This window comes from Papio anubis, chromosome 3, assembly GCF_008728515.1.
Source record: "Papio anubis isolate 15944 chromosome 3, Panubis1.0, whole genome shotgun sequence".
NCBI lineage: Eukaryota > Metazoa > Chordata > Mammalia > Primates > Cercopithecidae > Papio > Papio anubis.
The window spans coordinates 87,214,558-87,235,340 of record NC_044978.1 but is presented as its reverse complement, the minus strand read 5'-3'; the positions used below and the strand labels follow the sequence as shown (position 1 = coordinate 87,235,340).

The 20,783-nt window shown below is 36.8% G+C and overlaps 1 protein-coding gene across 7 annotated transcripts in view; it reads left to right on the top strand.

Annotated features, from left to right (window-relative positions):
* BANK1 (B cell scaffold protein with ankyrin repeats 1) overlaps positions 1–20,783 on the top strand; it is a 310,335-nt gene that overhangs the window by 53,151 nt on the left and 236,401 nt on the right. For 6 of the 7 annotated variants that reach the window (XM_021938668.2, XM_017958886.3, XM_017958885.3 and 3 more), the window contains exons 3-4: positions 13,121–13,275; positions 20,516–20,654. In XM_021938668.2, the coding sequence (XP_021794360.1) occupies positions 13,121–13,275; positions 20,516–20,654 (294 nt within the window). Of the gene's footprint in view, positions 1–13,120; positions 13,276–18,537; positions 18,589–20,515; positions 20,655–20,783 lie in introns of those variants that run through there. The other variant, XM_003899019.5, reaches the window with a different exon arrangement.

Genomic DNA, 20,783 nt, shown 5'->3' with positions numbered 1-20,783 from the left:
ATATGAAGAATTTTCTGGTACTTCATATGAAAGATTTTTAAATATGACCCAGCCATCCCATTACTGGGTATATACCCAAAGGATTAGAAATCATGCTGCTATAAAGACACATGCACACGTATGTTTATTGCAGCACTATTCACAATAGCAAAGACTTGGAATCAGCCCAAATGTCCATCTGTGACAGACTGGATTAAGAAAATGTGGCACATATACACCATGGAATACTATGCAGCCATAAAAAAGGATGAGTTTGTGTCCTTTGTAGGGACATGGATGCAGCTGGAAACCATCATTCTTAGCAAACTATCACAAGAACAGAAAACCAAACACCGCATGTTCTCACTCATAGGTGGGAACTGAACAATGAGATCACTTGGACTCAGGAAGGGGAACATCACACACCGGGGCCTATCACGGGGAGGGGGGAGGGGGGAGGGATTGCATTGGGAGTTATACCTGATGTAAATGACGAGTTGATGGGTGCAGCACACCAACATGGCACAAGTATACATATGTAACAAACCTGCACGTTATGCACATGTACCCTACAACTTAAAGTATAATAATAATAAATAAATTTAAAAAAAAAGAAAGATTTTTAAAAAACCTTTCTTATAAATATTAAACCAGTTCTAGCATTAAACATGGTCTCAGATAATATCTCCTCAAACATTGCCATTTGACAGATTGTGAAATTGAAATTCTGACACCTTGCATTCTTTTTGCAAGACCCATGGTCTAGAAGTGGGGAAGAATCTGGTAGAACCCATGTTGAGTCAGAACACTGGTTTCTCCTTTCCAAAGTTCTAAGCCAAATGGCAGTAGCACTTAGACAAGAGAGTATGTGATTTCTCTTCTCTTATTTGTTCATGATTGATCAATTCCTTTATTCCTTCCATTTAAAAATTAATTTACAACATTCATTAATAAATTTCTATGAGCCAAGCACCAATGTAAGAACTTCCTACACATTTTAAAGTTTAATTGTCACAAAAACATTAGGTGCAGTCAATAGTACTATTCTCCTTTTTAAGTAAATACACAAACAGAGGAGAAAATAACAGAGCTGGAATGTGGACCAAATACTTCCAGCATCCCCATTTCAAACAACTACACTCTTGAACAAATTCTGGTTTGACTTTGAAAAAATAATTTTTAGGCTACTCGGAGAGAACTAGATCACTTCTAATTTCTTAGATATATACGTACTCAAGTCTAATCTATGTGTTCGAGTTTTTATATTTCAGAGTCTAGGATGACATCTGAGGTGACAATATTGTCATCTTGAAATATAAAAACCTGGACACATGGACAGCTAAGCTAATGCTGTCACAGGTGGTGAATTTTCCCTTTCTTCATCACCTTTATTTTCAGTCATGAGAGATTCTCAGCTTTTATTTGGCACCTCTGCATTCTAGGTTTAACAAGTGTGTCACAATTTAACATATTTAATATCTTAGACATCATTTCTTGATTTACACATATAAAGTTGCAATTTATTTTATTTGAATCCAATTTCAGTTATCTTCCCATGCTAAATGAGCTTTAGAAAGTTTTTCTGTCTGGAACAGTATAGTAATACTTAGAAAATTTAAAACTTTTGAAGTAAATGATTTTCTGAATTTTTTATTGGAAATATTTTCTTTTTCATACAAAAATGTATTTCCTTTCATTTTAGGCTTTACATTTCAAAATTTCAAACAAAAAATAGTGTCCACTTTTTAAATGTACCATCTTCTTAGTACACCAACTTTCCTCTTTGGTCTTATTATAGTAAGGTTTAGTATTATTTTTCCTTATCAATATTACTTCCCTATTTTGTACTTTTTTGCTAAATATTCTACTATATTAATCTTGATTCAATGATGTAAAATGGTGCCCCATAGTGCCTTCTTCAAGAGCATATTAATCATACCAGATTACTCTGATCATAATGCATTCAGACACTTTATATTATCCTTTTGATCTCTGGGCTGTATTTTCACATTGTTAATTGAAACATTAGTATTACATATTTTATCTTTTTTTCCTTTATTATTATATTCAAATGTTAGGAATGCTTTCCCATAACCCTGGAAACCACTTAGGTATTTGTGATGCTTTTTCCATAAACCAGAAAATTCATATTTTCTGTGTCTAGTATATTGTCTTTGCATAATTTTCTTTTAAATGTATGACTACGGCAGGCCATGGTGGCTCATGCCTGTAATCCCAGCACTGTGGGAGGCCGAGTTCCCAAAGGTCAGGAGTTCACAAGGTCAGGAGTTCGAGACCAGCCTGGCCGACAAGGGGAAACCCTGTCTCTACTAGAGACACACATACAAAAAAAGATTAGCTGGGCATGGTGGCTCACACCTGTAATCCCAGTTACTCAGGAGGCTAAAGCAGGAGAATCGCTAGAATCTGGGAGGCAAAGGTTGAAGGGAGCTGAGATCGCGCCATTGCACTCCGGCCTGGGTGACAGGGCAAGACTCAGTCTCAAAAAATAACAATGATAATAAAAATAAATAAATAAATATATGGCTACAAGAGAAATTGCGTTCTTTTGGAATACATGTATTTCCCATTGGCTTGGCTGCTTATCCACTAAATAATGGTTTTAGCCAAATCGGTGGACTTTTATTGAGCTTCTACTATGTGGCAGGCCTTTAATCCTGTGACGTTTAGGTGGATCCAAAGATGATTGATTATGGACATCCAGATATTACTATCTAATGAAAGGGACAGGAAAGTAAATAATATGTAAATAATGTAATGCAATGTGACAATAGTTCTAATGAGGTGCAGTGCATCCAAAGAGCTATTGCCATGTGAAAAAGGATCTTCCACTAGAAGCAACATTGATATGAGTGTTGAAAAGTAATTAGAGGGAAAAATGGGGTTAGGCACAACAGGCAAAACAGAAGAGCATACATGGAAGAATACAAGAAAGATTGTGGTTATATTCCGGAACTGGTGAGAAGTTTGGAATGGCTGGAATGGGAGAGCATGGTCACACATGAAGCAAACCAGGTGGGTCATGAGGGCCCTTCCTATCTCAGAGCACAAGCAAGTCTGCTGACAAGGCCCACTTGCTAGAACTTCTCTTGTGTGAGGCTGAGGAAGGACAAGATGTAGGTGGATCTACCAAAAGTCTTTTACCCTCAGTGCAAAGTATGACTTTGTGACCAAGAGCAGACGGTTTGGAGTCAGACAGACCTGGGTTTAAGTGAAGCTTTGTGACTTATGACAATTTATTAACTTTTTAAAAACTCAATTCTCAGTAAAATCGTAATTCTTCTCAGAATATAATGGTTGCGTCCCTTGGGATGAGTGTGAGGATTAAATATGATTATGGATATAAATTTCTACATAGGGCATTTGAGACATAGTCAACACTCAGTACTTATTACCTTACTTTTACACCAACCCCAAACAAGCTTCTTTTAGGGCTTTATCTATCAATACAGTGATACTGAAGGAAAATGTTCCTAGACCTAACTGGAACAGGTCCTTTTTAAATTTAACATATCCTACTGAATAAATGAGGGGATAAACAAAACTTATATCTGTCTCAAAGGTGAGTAAACTCAGTTTCTACAATTTTTTAAAGCTGAGGATCAGACATACTTATATATATGATATTTCTGAGAAAGTGAAAGGAAATTAAAATATTTTTTAGAAGGTTGCTTTATATGGAAGCAAGCAGTTTCAAAATCCTTTTACCTAGTCACATGAAAATATGAAACTAAATACTATTCCATTCCTTGATGTGATTATTATGCACTGCATGCTTGTACCAAAACGGCTCACATACCCCGTCAATATATGTACCTACTATGTAACAACAAAAGTTAAAAATTAAAAAATTAAAAAAGATACCACATCACCAAGTTCTTTATGTACATATAGCAGTGAGATATTTTAAATTTACAAGTTAAAATAAAATCCTCAGGTATAGCATCCCTGAACTTTTATGAAAATATTCCTAAATATGTCAGATTAACATGTTGATTAATATTCTGAAAAACATGCCAAAAAAAAAGCCTGCTGTCAAAATTCAGCTACCTCTTAGATAATTGTAAAGAATTTGAAGCTACTTGAGGGAAAACAACTGAGATATTTACCTGTCTTTTTCAAACTCATTTTAGACCAAGAAGAATCCTTATTACCTATTGGTAAGGATTACACATTTGACACAATAAAAATAATTATTTTCTCTAGCAGTGAAAACCAATTGACAACATATAACTGCCTCTGGGAATTCTTTGTAAAGTAAATCATCCTTGTGAGATAATTCAGTGAGAAACAAGAACTGATAAACATACTGACTTACTCATTATTGCCACTTCTATGTAAATTAGCAGTCCTAACTAAAACATCAATGCATATCAAATAGGTATAATCTTATGCTATGGTAAGAATTAATGCCTTAGACATTTTTGCTAGAGATTTGGGCCATATGTTGTTTTTAACAGCTGTGAAAATTTTGCATTTTTGATTCCATCAGATAATTCCTGTGATAAAATGGCTGCTGTATGCATGGATAAAACCGTGGGTTGGGAAACAGTATAGGGTAGTGTATTAGTCTGTTTTCACACTGCTATAAAGAACACTCAAGATGAGGTAATTTTTAAGAAAAGAGGTTAAGTGACTCACAGTTCTGCATGGCCAAAAAGGCTTCAGAAAACTTAAAATCATGGTGGAAGATGAAGGGGAAGCAAGGAATATCTTACATGGCAGCAGGAGATAAAGAGGGCATGGAAAGTGCTACGCTTTTAAACAAGCGGATCTTATGAGAACTGACTCACTTTCATGAGAATAGCATGGGGGAACCACCCCCATGATCTGATCACCTCCCACCAGATTCCTCCCTCAACACCTGGGGATTACAATTCGTGATGAGAGTTGTGTAGGAACACAGAGCCAAACCATACCTAGTAGTGATCAAGGTTCTCTGAAGTCTGACTAGCTAAGTATTCTCCTGACTTCAGCAATAACTAGCCATGTGGCCTTGAAAGAGTTCATTTATTGCTCAGAACCTTATTTTCCTTATTAAAAATGGCAACCCCTGTCCCTTTTCCTCACACTCCTTGTCAGCATCTGCTGCGCTCCAGATTTTACTCGTATATTGTTTGCCTCCCCCTATCAGATTGCAAGTCCTATGAAGGAAGGTTTACCACCATGTCCTCTGCATCCTGAATAGCACCTGGTACATAGTTGGCTAGTAAATATTTGTTCAAAGAAATCCATAAAATGAGGATAATATTGTTGCCTGACTCTTGGGTTGGCAGAGTGTGTGTGTGTGTGTGTGTGTGTATGTGTGTGTGTGTGTGTATATATATATATAGTGAGTTATTATATGCAGGGCACTAAGACTAGTACTGGCACATAGTCAATGTTCAATAGTTGTTAGTTTTTATTCATATTCACAAGAAGTTTGGGGTATTTATTTTAATTTTTTATATTGTCTTTTTTTTTACTATTGTTATTTTTAATTTTTCCATAAGTTATTGGGGTACAGGTGGTATTTGGTTACATGTGTAAGTTCTTCAGTGGTGATCTGTGAGATTTTGGTGCACCCATCACCCAAGCAATATACACTGCACTGTATTTGTAGTCTTGTATCCCTCACCCCCACAAGTCCCCCAAATCCATTGCATCATTCCTATATTTTGTCTCCTCACAGCTTAGCTCCCAGTATCATTGAGAACATATGATATTTGGTTTTCCATTCCTGATTTACTTCACTTAGAATAAAAGTCTCCAGTCTCATCCAGGTCACTGCAAATCCTGTTAATTCATTCCTTTTTATGGCTGTGTAGTATTCCATCATATATATCTCACACAGTTTCTTTAGCCCCTTGTTGATTGATGGGCATTTGGGTTGGTTCCACGATTTTGCCGTATTTGCTCCCTCCCCTGAGTTCTGGCCAGGAGGCTTCTTGCCCCGTTCAAATTGTTACAAAGTTCAGCTAGAGAATTCCTTCTCCCAATGGAGTTTTACCCCCTGATCCTCTGGCCATCTTCCTGATGGATCCCTTTGGCGCCAGCGAGGAATGGCTGCTTGGGGACCCAGTGAGCTCCCAGGGCCTTTCTGCTGCCTCCTCTACCTTTGTGTTTCGCTCTGCTCTCCAAATTGACTCAGTCAGGGAAAGTTGGACATTTCTCCCGCAAACAGATCTTCAGCTTCTCCAGTGGGGGTGTGTGTCAGGGAGAGGAGGGTCTCCCTTTCCCACTTCCGCAGTTGGGGCACTCACAGTTTTGGGAGGGGCGGTCTCCTGGGTCCTGCAGGAGCAGTCCGCTTCCTTCAGAGGGTCTGTGGGTCCTCTCGGGATTGCTGGTTTGTTCTTGCAGTTAATCTGGAGCTAAAATTCACAATGTGAGCCCCCGCTTGCTGCTCTGTTTGGAGTTGCACTCTAGTCCTGCCTCCTGTCCGCCATGGTCTCCGGTATTCATTTTAGATCAAATCCATATTTTAATTTTTTTTTCTTTTAGGCATTAAATTAATTATGGCTTCCATTTCACTTTCTAGGTAGAAGTCATCACTAAAAACACTCCAGTTTCTACACAGTAACTTAAGGTTTACCTTGCTACATTGGGAAAGGAAAGATTAGGCACTAGATCCATTTTCTTAGATAATACAGTCATGCACTTGAGATATAAGAGAAATACAATCCAGCGTCAAAGGCATGCAGTTTAAAGTGAAGAGTAATATTCTTTTATTAATTGCTTCATGCTTTATTATTTAATGTAGCTATTCAATCGTGATAGTAAAAACAAAACAGAACAAAACAATTCCATTGTTACTTAAACATAGGTAATTTTAATGTACAGCCTCTTTTTCATACTCTTTGCAAAGGCAAGTGTCTCTAACTTTTAGGCATTAGAGATGGATGTCCCTTCATTCTCTTCCTAGTCTCTCTTTCCAGGATCTTGTTCAGGCCCTTCTAGCATCCTCCCACCTCTCCCTTTCAGCCATACAATCACTCCCCAAGTTCTAGCTGCTTCATAGGCTTATCCCCTTATTTGCTGAGCCACGAAGACAACTGGGGCTGGATATACATGCCTTGCTCTTACTTCCCTGCACTTAGCCCCTTGTACTTTACTTAAGCTTATCACACTAGGTTCCACAGCTACATGTAAAAACCTGTAGTATACTGAAGGCAATACCAGAAATGGAAACATTAAAGTTGTTATTACTTCCCTGAGTCTCATGACAACTGCAGGTAGGCCTTTCTCAAAGAGAGGTTTGGTACTTTTGTACTCTTAATCCGCTTCTTTCAACCTCATCTCCTTGAAGTATGTCCAGTTGAGATACAATAATGCATTTATTTTACCAATAGTTATTAAGTGCTAGTCACTTCCTCGATCTCATGGAGACTGGAGAAAGGAGTTATGAGAATATAGGTCCAATGGCTAGAATGTTCTCTCTCTTCTCTTCACCATTTTAAGTTTAAGACCCACTTCTGAGGAGGCCAACCACCTGAATGCCTAATACATGTCTTTTTTTTTTTTTTTTTTTTTTAGACGGGGTCTCGCGCTGTGTCACCCAGGCTGGAGTGCAGTGGCGCGATCTCGGCTCACTGCAAGCTCCGCCTCCCAGGTTCACGCCATTCTCCTGCCTCAGCCTCCGAGTAGCTGGGACTACAGGCGCCCGCCACCAGCTTAACAATGAACATACAGTGGTGGTGGTGTTTTTAGTTAGGACATGAAGATACACACACACACACACACACACACACACAAATATATAAGCATATGTATACAAACACTCATATTCTTAGGACATGGAGATATAGATAATGTATGTATTAACATACTATATATTAAAAATGTGTGTGTGTATATATACACAATAAAATTTGTGTGTGTGTATATATATGATTATGTCTATCTAATTACCTTCTAAGCTATTTAAAACTTACAGAAAAGAAAATTAACTCAAATTGTTATCTAAACAACAGTGAAGTTTCATTTTCTGGCCAGAAAACGTTGTCATTTATTTACTTTGGGAAATTTGGATTTTTCTATTGAATTTACTACTTATGGCTCTGTCACTTTATTCCTAGGTTAATTCTATCTGCTTTTTAGTTTTCTATGTCTGTTTAATGCAAAACACTGTATTCTCTGCACATTTTAGAAAAGTGTTAGAAGAGGAGAGAAAGATTCTATTTGACTTCACATTTTACTGGGGAGAAACAGTTTCTGAGCTACAGAGTTTAAGAACTGTCTACAAATAGTTTTAAATGTTTGACAGAAATTCAGTAATCCATCACTGGACAGGGATTATATTTTTAAGTGTGTGTTCAGAATGAAATACAGTGTTGGTAAAAGTCTTGATAAACTGTAAAAACTCATTAGAATATAAAATATTTTTATTATTGCACTTAATATGAGTATACCTTGATTTGTTCTGCTTTGCTTTCGCGTTTGGGTGTCTTTTGGTTTGTTTGTTTGGTTGGGTTTTTTTTTGAGAGGGAATCTTGCTCTGTCACCCAGGCTGGAGTGCATGGTATGATATAGGCTCACCGCAACCTCTGCTTCCTGGGCCCAAGCAATTTTCCTGTCTCAGCCTCGCGAGTAGCTGGGATAACGGGTGTGTGCCATGACACTCAACTAATTTTTTTTTCTTTTTTTGTATTTTTTGGTAGAGACGGGGTTTCACCATGTTGGCCAGGCTGGTCTTGAACTCCTGATCTCAAGAAATCTGCCTGCCTCGGCCTCCCAAAGTGCTGGTATTACAGGCATGAGCCACCGCACCCGGCCTGTGCTTTGCTTTTTTGTGCTACACAGACACTGCATTTTTTACAAATTGAAGGTTTGTGGCAGCCTTTTGTTGAGCAAGTCTATTGGCACCATTTTTCCAACAGTATGCACTTGCCTCACGTTTCTGTGTCACATTTTGGTGATTCTTGCACTATTTCAAAGTTTTTTCATTATCATTATGTCTGTTGTAGTGATCTGTGACAAATGGTCTTTGGTGTTACCATTGGAATTGTTTTGGGTGCCGTGGACTGCACCCATACAAGACAGTGAACTTAAGCAATAGATGTTTTGTGTATTCTGACTGCTCCACTGACTGGGTATTCTCCCATCTCTTTCCCTCTGCTTGGGCCTCCCTATTCCCTGAGACAAAACACTATTGAAATTAGGCCAATTAATAAGCCTACAATGGCCTCCAAGTGTTCAGGTGAAAGGAGGAGTCACACATCTCTCACTTAAAATCAAAAGCTAGAAATGATTAAGCTTAGTGAGAAAGGCATGTTGAAAGCCAATATAGGCAGAAAGCTAGGATTGTTTCTCCAAACAGTTAGCCAAGTTGTGAATGCAAAGGAAAAGTTCTTGAAGAAAATTAAAAGTGCTACTCCAGTGAACACACAAATGATAAGAAAGCAAAATAACTTTATTGCTAATGTGGAGAAAGTTTGAATGATCTGGATAGAACATCGAAACAGCCATAATATGTCCTTAAGCCTTTTTCAGAGCAAGGCATGTGGTAGATAAAATAAGTTACTGTCCTTGAAACATAAGTCATTTATGGAAACCTAACTAGGCATGGATTTATTTGCTTATTAAAGCAGGCAACAAGTATTTATTAAGTCTCTACTATGTGCCAGGCACAATTGTATGCACTAGAGATATAGAGGTGTGAAGTTCGACTAGGGAGTTGCTAAGAAAAGGTGCCTCAGAGAAAGAGTGAGTGAATTTGGGTGAGCGATAACGTAGAAGGAGAGCAGAAGGATAATCTTGGGTGGCGGTTTAAATTTTTAGTTGAGGATCACTGTCAGTTAATAGTTGTTGCTCCTATGAATCTTCTGGTCAAAACACCTGTAAAGTAGAGAGCCAAGCTTACAAATTTAACCCTTGGGAAAAAATGCTGCAGTTACCCCTTCTCTTATCAGTTTTTCTTTCTCTGTTGTCTTTGGGAAGGGTGGTAAGTACATCAGGTTCCATTCTGTTCCCTTATCTAGTCCCAGTACTAGCTAATTTTGTTTTAAAATAGTCTGGTTTTATTCTTAGGGCAAAAGCAAAACTTCCTTTTGCTCAGTAGAAGTAGCAGCTAGGAAAGTCCCAGTTATCTCTGTTCCAAATTAGGTTTTAACTTATTAACATTATCTTTGTCCCAGGACCTTCTTCTGCTTTTTGAATTTTAAGTTTGTGGTTTATTTAGTTTTGGAAAATAATTAGTTTTGGAAAACGAATTTTCTATCTTAAGTTGTCTTTTCCAAACGTGTTTTGGGCTCCGTTTTCTCTGTTGTGATGTCTCTGTTCATTTAGTTCCAGATTAACTTTTATCTTTGAGAAATTCCTCAAAATTTGTTCTTATGTAATTGCACCATTTATGAATTTCTAGTGCTTTAATACATTCATTATCTTAAAAACAATCTTTTCTATTATTGCATTTATATGTTGTAGAATAGGAAAATAGATACATGTGTTCAGTCTGCAATCTTCATCATTTCATTCCTCTCTTGAATTAAATGGACACACACAATTTAAACCTGTAAAATAAATACATTTTCAGTGTAGAAAAATCAGAATGTATATTACATATGCGGTATTATTAGATGGTATTAATATTATAGATTTATACCTATTTAGTAAATTACACATGACCCACAAGCCAGAAATAACCACTCAATATTTTTGGGTTATATATATATATACACACATATATGGCTAGTCTATTCTCATTCATTCAAGTCTATGTCTTTAATTCCCTCCACACAGCTCTGTATATGTACAGTTTTTATTTTACTAGAATGGAAACCTACTAAATTGATAATTTTTTAACTTGAATTTTTTTCAGTTATAGCATAAACTTGTTGCTTGTTGTTAAATACTCCTTAATAGAATGATTAGTGTCAACTTTTATCACGTTTTTATTTTATTCCTTATTTCTTAGATTGTTTCCAATTTTCTCCATTACAAACATTACTTCTGTGAATATTCATAGAGATAAGTCTTTTTGTACATTTGTTGTTATGTACCCAGGGTAAATAAAATAACTTTTTTTTTTTTTACCTAATATCAGAAGAATTAGCAGAAAATCCTGGATACTGCCATGGTGGAATGACTTCTCCTTTTAAGGTGTATTAAATAAAATCCATTTCTTAGTTTTTCTACAAACTCACAAAAGTATTGAGCCAGTTTTATACATCCTTTCACTATTTTGATTTGTGTATGTCTATGTGTGTGGGTATAAGACAGGAGGGGGGGGGCGGAGAGAGAGAGAGAGAGAGAGAGGGGGAGAGAGAGAAATTGCTTATGAAAGTGTTTTAAATTGTTAGTGAAATAAGGTCTGTTTTTCATTTCAAACAAGACTAGTATTGAGAGCAAGCTGGAAATCCTAGGTGCTTTTGTGCCTTAGTTCTGCAACTTTCATAAGACAGAAGAAAACAAGAAAACTTTCCTTTTCAGACACAGCGTGGGGACAGCTCCTCCCTCTCAAGGGAGGCTCTCTTTTGTTACTCTGCTTTGCTGATAGAATTACCTATGTGAAGCTGGTGACTTCTCTTACTGCCTTTGACTCTATCTTTTTACCCTGTCAATGCTGCTTAGCCAAAGACCACCAGGAAGGTACCTGCACTTGAAGTGTTTGGATGTTTTTTCTTGTTGCAACAAAGAGAAGGCACATCAGGGAGAACCATGGGGTATCTCAGGAAAAGGGCGTTAGAAAGGACTTGGAAGATTTAGACTTGTGTTAAGTGATTTGAGGGAGGGTTCAAGGAAGCAGAGCTTGGATATAGTTTGCCTGCTATCAAGAAGCAGGTGTAATTTTATGATTTGACATATTAATGGAATATTAATGACTCTACTTGGAAGTGAGGGACCAACTTTTCTGGTCTGCTTGAGAGTGTGGGGTTTCCTAGGGCAAGGCATTTTCAGAGCCCAAACCAGGAAATTCCCAGACAAACTAGGAGGAGTGGATCACACCATGTAGAGGGCAGGAGAAATGAGATGAGGCGGGAATTGCTAAAGAAACAGTCATTCGTACTAGCCAGGACTTGGTCATTTTTGTGGTTTGGGCAGTGTCTAGATTCTGACATGATTACAACGTGGTCTTGTCCCTCTCTTGGTTCATCATGGTGACAGAGTGGCCTTGTCTAATTTTGATGTTGCTGGTGCTCAGTAGAAAACCAGATTCTGCCTCTGAGTGCCAGGATGGCTTCCAGAAAACCAAGGCATTCTCATGGTGCCAGGTTAGTTTCCAACTGTCAGGAGCTGCTTTTCTTTATTCCAGTTCCCTTCTTGAGGGGTTTGAGGGCTGCTTTTGGGTGGACATGAGTTTATAGATGTGACCTTCTCATTTCAAGAGTCTTAATTTTAGCCGCATTGGTTCTGTGCCCTAGTGAAACATTTTGGGCTTTGAGACACTGAATAATAATAAAACATTATCTATTTCTCTTAACACATTTTTTTCCCGAATAGAGAACAATGTTTTAATGATTAAAACTAAATGCTAAATTACTGTTAAAATTTTTAAAATCAGACACTATACTCCTTCTTTGAGATTTGAAATTTACATTAGCATATTTCAGTGTTCTTAGTAATACTGATACAAGGAAACCCAATTTATTTGATATAGACACTTATTTCCATAGAATGCATTAACATTTTGATGAGTACTAGTATTTCACTATTAAACTAGTATATCCTAGAAATAAATACTAGTTTAATTTATTTAGTGATTGTCCCATAATTGTGCTTTCTGTTTTTTAAAATTAGAAATATGTAAGGGGCAAATAACTATTCTGATTTAAATTGTTCCGACTTAAATGTCCTTAATAACCATCATGGAAAACAAATGGTTTTATGTTTTACAGATCTACTGTTTTAATATTAAGAGAAAATATAAATGGTGACTGGATTCTATTTTTTGGAAAACACTTAACTAGTAGATGAACATAGTATTACATAGTTGATTTAGTTTAGTCATACTGATTATAAAACTAGTTAAATTGTGAAGCATTATTTTAATTATTAACATTGGTTCAATTATTTCAGCTATCTTAAACTCAGTTCGGTTTTCCCATATATTAAATTGGTTGTTCAGCAATTAGTCTTTATAACAATGGAGGAAATACTGTGGCTTTAGTTATATGATAATCTACATTCATAAAATTTTCTCTAGATTCTGAAGACTACCTTGAGGTCAACATTCCAACAGACCTACAAGTAAAACATTCTGGGGAAATAAGTGAGAGAAAAGAAATTGAAGAACTGCCAGAAGCTTCAAGAAACACCATACCACTAGCAGTGGTGCTTCCTGCTGAAATTCCATGTGAGGTCAGTAAAGATACCTTGTTATTTTAGTGACCCCATTGTGTTGTTGTTGTTGTTGTTTGTAGAGACAGGATCTCATTATGTTGCCCAGGCTGGTCTTTAACTCCTGGCCTCGAGCAATCCTCCTGCCTCAGCCTCCCAAAACGTTGAGATTACAAGTCATGAGCCACCGCATCCAGCCCACCTGTTATTTTTTAATAGATATTGTATTTCACAAGAATGCAAACTCCAACATAGCTGTCATTTTTGTCTACTTTGTTCATGGCTATCCTCTGAACTTAGGCAATTAGTAGGCATTTGATACACACTGGATGATAATTGAATTAATAGGTATTTGTTACATAATTGTTGAAAAATTAAATAGTGAAGGTTATATGGAAGCTTAATTTTATCAACTGTTACTTCACATTTTGCAAACAGATGTACAATTGCCATAGCTATCAAGCTAATTAAAATAAATTTAGATTCACATTAAATAGGTTAAGGATCTATTTTTCTAAAGGGAAACATACCCTTGGATAGAATTTTAAAACACCAGTTTTTCAATGATGAAACATGTATTAAAGGCTGACATGAAGTGGAAATACCATAAAAGTTAGATGAGATGGTCCTTCAGGAAGTAAGAGTATAATGTAGGGGGATGATTTCTGGGCAGGTGACTGTAGGAATGTATGTTCCCAGCATGTCTTCCTCCTAAATCTTGCTTGGAATGAACCACTAAAATAAGCCTTTCCAAATCTCTGACTACATAATCTTAGGACAAGAAAAAGATGCTGGGCCTCAGTTTGTGGCATCCTTGAGTATAAAGAGGCAGATATACAGGAGAGCCTTATGGGAGTTGCCTGAAGGAGTCTTTTTGATAGAAGCCAGTAACAGGGGCTCACTGACCTTTGGGTGGGTCTCCTGATCCTACTGGTATCAGTGGTCCTGATGGAAGTGGAATATCCTGTGTAGAGGGGTAAAGTTTAGTTTCCTCACCCTCACTCTCTAGACCCTTACCCCATGCCTGAGCAGAAGAATTGCTGTTTTAAGCTATTTGTTCTCAGTTCCAGAGGAACAAAAAAATGCTTTGACACTACCTTAGAGACCCCAGGAGACTGAACTATACAGGTGTGAGAAACTGACACAGATGATCAGGCAAAGAAAAATTACAAGGACTCAGAACTTAGAGGAAGGAGATCAGGCTAAACAGTCAGAACTCGTGGCTCCTACTGAGTCAGAAACAATGGAAAAGACAGAAAAGAAGTGTAATTAAAAAATGGCAACTACTCTCAAGTAGATGAAATCAAAGCAGAAAAAAGAAAACCCTCTGAAACTAAAAGTAGCTCAACAGGAGTTATACAACGAGTCTAAGTAGCTGCTTTTAAAAATATCTGCAACAGTAAAATTCAAGCACTATAAGACCCTTCTCTTACTAAATTTTCAAAGAAATCAGTCACAAAATCAAACCTCACTGCTATCTAAGCAAAGATATATTATGTAGATAGCTAGTTAGATAAGGGTTTTTTCAGTAGGAGAATCATGGACTGTTTTTTTATTGACATTGATGTAATTCTTTCAGACTCTTGGATTTAAATTATTTCAATATAAAATTTCTTTTAGGTTCCCCACTTTTTAAAGAATCCTAAACATTTAAAAGGCTATACAAGGTTATTTTATTGCCAGCCCCACATTCTCATCAAAGTAAGCTAATCATTGGACCAAAAATAGTTATCCCAGACAAGATTTTGTTGTTTTCAGAACCTAGATTTTCAGAACCTAGTCTGAATCCATAAGACTATTGCCAACCACCATAGAAAAGACCACTTTTACCCACTGAGTGAAAATCATGTTTCAGACTTGCCACGACAACTTTCAGCCTATGGCAACTGTCTGAAAGCACAACCTTTAAACTCCAATTCATTTCTGAGAAGTATTCCAAGTAATCCGTGAATAGAGACTACTTAAGACTACTGCCTTAAGGAAATGATAGTTGACGTTTCCCTATCATCCTAAAAAATCTAGAAATTTTACAATACTAACTCAGTCAGTCACCAGGTCTTCTTTAAGATGTACCTGATTTACATCCAGTATATTCAAACCCTGTTAATTTCTCTTTTTAGTTTTGTGTTTCCAGCATGCTAACACTGGGTTGACTATGAGTTCTTTATAGTTGCATACTTTTCATTCTCCCTGATGAAAAGGGAGTTAGTTTAAATTATTCCTGCTGCTGGCTCTTGCTGTGGAATTGCTGAGGTCTATGGACCTGCCTCCTAGAGAAATTCTCTTCTCTGTGCCCTCATCTGCTCTGGAGCATTAACTTTAGTCTATCGTTAATTAAGGCAATGGGTGCTGTTGCTACTGCCTGTGACCCTTGGAGCTTGAGAATATTGATTCCTCTGCCTTGTCACTCTTCCTAGCACCGCTCTTTTTCACAAATTTGGATTTCCTAGACCTTGAAAATTTTGTGCCACTTCTCAAACAGCAGAAAAATATTTTACTTTATTTCTTTAATTTTTTTTTCCCCATGCACTAATGAAGATATCCCTCCATTGTCCTATTGATGTAAGTTAATTATCTGTGTCTTTGAGAAATACCTAGGCGAATTTTAGCAGTTCCAATCTGCTTCTTAATTTGACCTCTTCTTTTACTTTCTGTATGACTGGCACACTTTTCTTGTTTTAGTATTTTTTTTTTAACTTTTCTTTGTTTATGGGCCAAGACATTTGTTTTTCTGGCATATGCCTCTTGATTTTTTTGTGTGGGTTAATTGACCATGAGAGATGTGAGTTCTAGGTCTCCCAAATGCATCCACTGTTCAAATGAATCTCACCCAATTTTATCTCCCTGATGAAAAATCCACGTGTAAGGTACTCTTCCATTGAAATTACACCAAAACCAGAACTAGACCTGGTCTATTTTTTAGTAACTTCTCTTCCCTGTGCAGTCCTTTACTCTGGCAAACACCCCCAACGCAGTGGCTCTCCAATGCAGGTGATTTTGACCCTCTCTACCCAGGGGATATTTGGCAAAGCTTGCAGACATTTTTGATTGTCATAACTGGGGGATTGCTACTAGCATTCAGTGGGTAGAACTCTGAAAGCTGCTCAACTTCCTGTAATGCACACAACAACTCCCACAACAATTACACATTTGGTCAAAAAATATCAACAGTGTCCAGGTTAAATCTTATTTTTGTGATCCCTAGCCACAGATTCAGAAATGACTTCTATATTTTCTCAGCAGTAGCTCCATCCTAAAGAACAATTAAGAGTGAGCTTATTTTCTTTAAACCCAGATCTTTAAATGTATCATTTTCCCTTCCTTTTGGTAGAATCTGCCTGCTGTAATCTCAACTTTCCTTCTCCCCAAATCTCTTACTTCCTTTAGTGTAATCAACCTTAATTCTTTTATTTTTATTTTATTTTCCCACTGCTGCTATTCTGATGTTAAGATAGAGACATTTAAAAAACCAGTTGAGTCACTTATTGATTTCTTGAGAAAATTTAATTCTGAAAGTCATCGTGCAACCACAAAAGACCTTTAAAGTGGCTTTATCAGCATTTGGATCTATATTAATTTTATTGAATGTTTTTAAAATCAGAATCCTACCACACACCATATTCCCTAATAAAGGTCTTTATTTTATATGACCTGTTCATTGACACACTCTTAAGGCTAAAACCCTAATATGAGTCTTCAAGCCCATAGGACAGACTATGGATTATGTAATAAACAAATATAGAGATAAATTGAGATGCCATGAAAGAATGTGAGTCTTAAGGGCTAGAAGAATCTCAGAGATTACCTTTTTACCAGTTCATCCATTGACTCTGAATACAATTTAAAACAGTGTACAAAAGTTAATAGCACTACCCACTTACTTCTGATACCACATCACAAACTAGTCCTTGGTAACCAACCTTAACTTAAAGCCCAATCCTGTGATTTAACTGAATACAGTAAAGACAGCAAAAGATGATTGTGTGCATTAATGCCTGAAATGTCTGTATTGTGAAGTGATGCCTTCTCAGAGGTGGAGTTTTACAATGACCAAAAGATGTCTCTTTCTTTTAAGTAAGTGGTTATCAAAAACTAAACTACATACAGGGACTACTAGGGAAGTTTTCACACACACAAAATAATGCCTGTGTCCTACCTCAGAGACTCGGATATAAATGCAACATTGCAGACCAAATTTTACCTCTTGTGTTAGGTCTCAAGGCTTATGACCAATGTAGCCAAGCTTTAAAGTTTGGAAGTGATAATTGTCATAACCCATTGTTTCCCTGAATGCTCTGACCCAAATAAGGGATTCACAGAGGAGTCAGAAAGATTGGGAGCAAAACAATAGCTTCATAAGTGGTAAAACTAATTTATGACCATTTGGGGTTCCTAATATTTTCTCCACTGAATTAAATGTACTCATATAATTAAGAGCCAGTGCTTACTCCCAGGAGTAGAGGAAGCTTTGAGTACTGAGAGAAGTATGGCACAGAGCTAAGCATACTCAATTTAAAAATGTCATCTTTTTACAGACTGACTCCATCTTAATTTAAAAATTTATATACAGAATGTTTTTATGTGCATAATTTTTGAAAGGTACTACAATAATATAAGAAAACAGAAACACCCTTAGGATGTTTAAAATCTAGCTAGAAAGGCAAGATACAGACATGAAAAACTAATCAGGAGTAGAGAGCATGACTCTTAGTAACAGTCAAATGATGGCTATGGATATTCAGTGCTCTAGTGTTCCTTTGAAAGTTCTAAATCTTGTGAGCTGAAGTTGCAGGAGGACTTTGTGGAGCTGGTGAGATCTGAGTTGGACATTGTTGGAGAGGATAAATATGGGGGTATAGAAGGAGAAAAGGAATTAAATATCATGCCAACATTATGTTCAAGCAGGCCCAGCTGCCTAGTTTACAGTGCAAAATGAAAATACAAAGTACCATGTTCAAATTATTATAATGTCAAAGTAATTACAGCAGAATACTAAACCAAATACAGGGCCTTCTAAGTGTGGGGCCCTGTGTGACTGTAAGGTCATGGGCCCATGAAGCTGGCCTTAGGTACAAATGAAGATGTGAGTGCCTCATTTGGGGTGGTCAGTGTGCTTGTCTTTTGTTTAGAGCTTTTCTCTGGAAATGGTTGAAAGGTGGAGTCCTGCCTTTTTTTTTTTTTTTTTTTTTTTTTGAGACAGAGTCTTGCTCTGTCGCTCTGGAGTGCTGTGGTGTGATCTCGGCTCACTGCAACTTCTGCCTCCCGAACTCAAGCAATTTTCTTGCCTCAGCCTCCTGAGTAGCTGGGATTACAGGCATGCACCACCATGCCCAGGTAATTTTCATATGTTTAGTAGAAACGGGGTTTCACCATGTTGGCCAAGCTGGTCTTGAACTCCTGACCTCAGGTGATCCACCTGCCTCGGCCTCCCGAAGTACTGGGATTACAGGCATGAGCCACTGTGCCTGACCCTGAATGGGGAATCTGATGTGTCAGAAGCAGTCATGAGTGGGGAGTCGGTTGGGTGGATAAAACACTGGGAGAGTACATGTGCACTGGCCAGATGTGGAAAGGCATAAGTCAAAGTTAAACAAGGAATGATGCACACACAGGAAATATCTCTGAACTTTAAAGCAGAGGATCTTGAGTAACTGAGCCCAAGTGAAATGGAAAGACATTAGTTGGCTCTTAAAGATATAAGAAACAACAGGAACAAAAGAACTGCCAGAAGCGAGGCCTGTGAGGAGGAGGTTGCAGATGTGAGGAACAGGAGGGCTTACACTCCCACTTTTCTGGCATGTTGCATGTGTGGGGCAAGAGCAACAGGTGGAATAGAGGGAGTTCCTTTGAAATAGGATACTTTCCCAATGAGCACTGTAAATTCTGAGGAGAAATTTAGTTCAAAATACCCTGCGGACAAATATCTGGGAGTATTAGACTCTGGTGGAAAATGCCTGAAGTAGATTTTTGTGTGAGCTGAAATGATTCTGTAACGTCAACGTAGTTAGAAGCTCTTTGGGATAAAGCATAAAGATGTAAGTTTTATTGGTGAGTAATTTATACTTAGGGGCATTTAAGAGAATTTTGAAATTAGTAACTTTTTGATAAACATGATTTTATAAGAGCATATAAGTGCGATCCTTGTTTTTTTTAGCATGGAATTGAAACTTAGTATGACTTGAAGAAAGCTTTTGAAAGGTGATATCTAAGATAATCATAAAAAGAATGTTTTATTTTAGCTTTTTCATGGGGTTTGACAGCATGATATAAGGAGTAGTGTGGATTTGGAAATTAAATATTTCTGATTAGACTTCAGAATGTAATTCTATATATTAGTTGTCCTTTTCTTAAAAGAGAAAAAGAAATAGCCTTATCTGTTTATTTTGGGGTGTGTGTGTGTGTGTGTGTGTGTGTGTGTTTGTCTTTCTATATGTATGCCTTTGTGTTTATCTGTTTCAGTTAGGATTAGAGAAAATATATAAAAAGTGCTGAGTATAATTTCTAGTATAAAATAGATAATAAATGTTTATGCCTTTCTTTTCTCTGTGTTAACCCCAATCTTTCATTCCTAGTATTGTTTCTCAATATTTTTTCACAAAGAGTTATTCAATAACCTTTTTCACCTTATAGATTTGGCTCTTCCATGTTAATTAAATCTAGAAACTTTAGATCTATAACCTTTAGTCAACTCAAAAACCATCGCAGACACTTGTCATAAATAAAGAGTAGCCACTGAACTTCTACTACATAAAACATAAAACTATTAGACTTCTTAAAAGAAAAGTCATTATATTTAAATTGTAAGAGATCTTAAACTTTTTCAATTCGATCATTTATAGATAAAAAAAACCAAGTTATACAAAGGAGTAAAAAAGGGATTTGGAAAAATGATTTCGTTAACAACTGAATTATAGTCTTCTGCTGGTCTGTGAAATGATGCGTATACCCTGGTACAGAGAGCCATATTTAGGAAGAGGCAAGAGGAAAAGGAAGAGGCCATATTCACACTGTTTCTTTAAGTTGCAAAACATGGCATTAGAGGGAAAAAAAGAACATCCAATAAAAAGAAATTTGATAATATTTAAAATGTAGTGAGAATCACATTTATGTATTTTATTTCCAGATACAGTTGAAAATACAAACACCATAGAAGACTTATTCAATGATAGTGTATTACCTTAATTATAAAGAAATGTAATGAGTTCTTTGACTAATGTAAACTTTTTCAAATGCTTAAATGGGTTACATTTTCAACTTACAGAATCCTGGTGAAATATTCATAATTTTGAGAGATGAAGTAATTGGTGATACTGTGGAGGTTGAATTTACATCAAATAATAAGCGTATTAGAACACGGCCAGCCCTTTGGAGTAAGAAAGTCTGGTGCATGAAAGCTTTAGGTAAGAATGTTTATGATTTAATAAGTATGAAACATCATCCTGAGTTCCTTCCAATAAATTTATGATAAATGGTTTCACTTCCCTACAAAAACTAATATTGTTCTGCAGGTGTTTCCTGTGTTTAGTTTT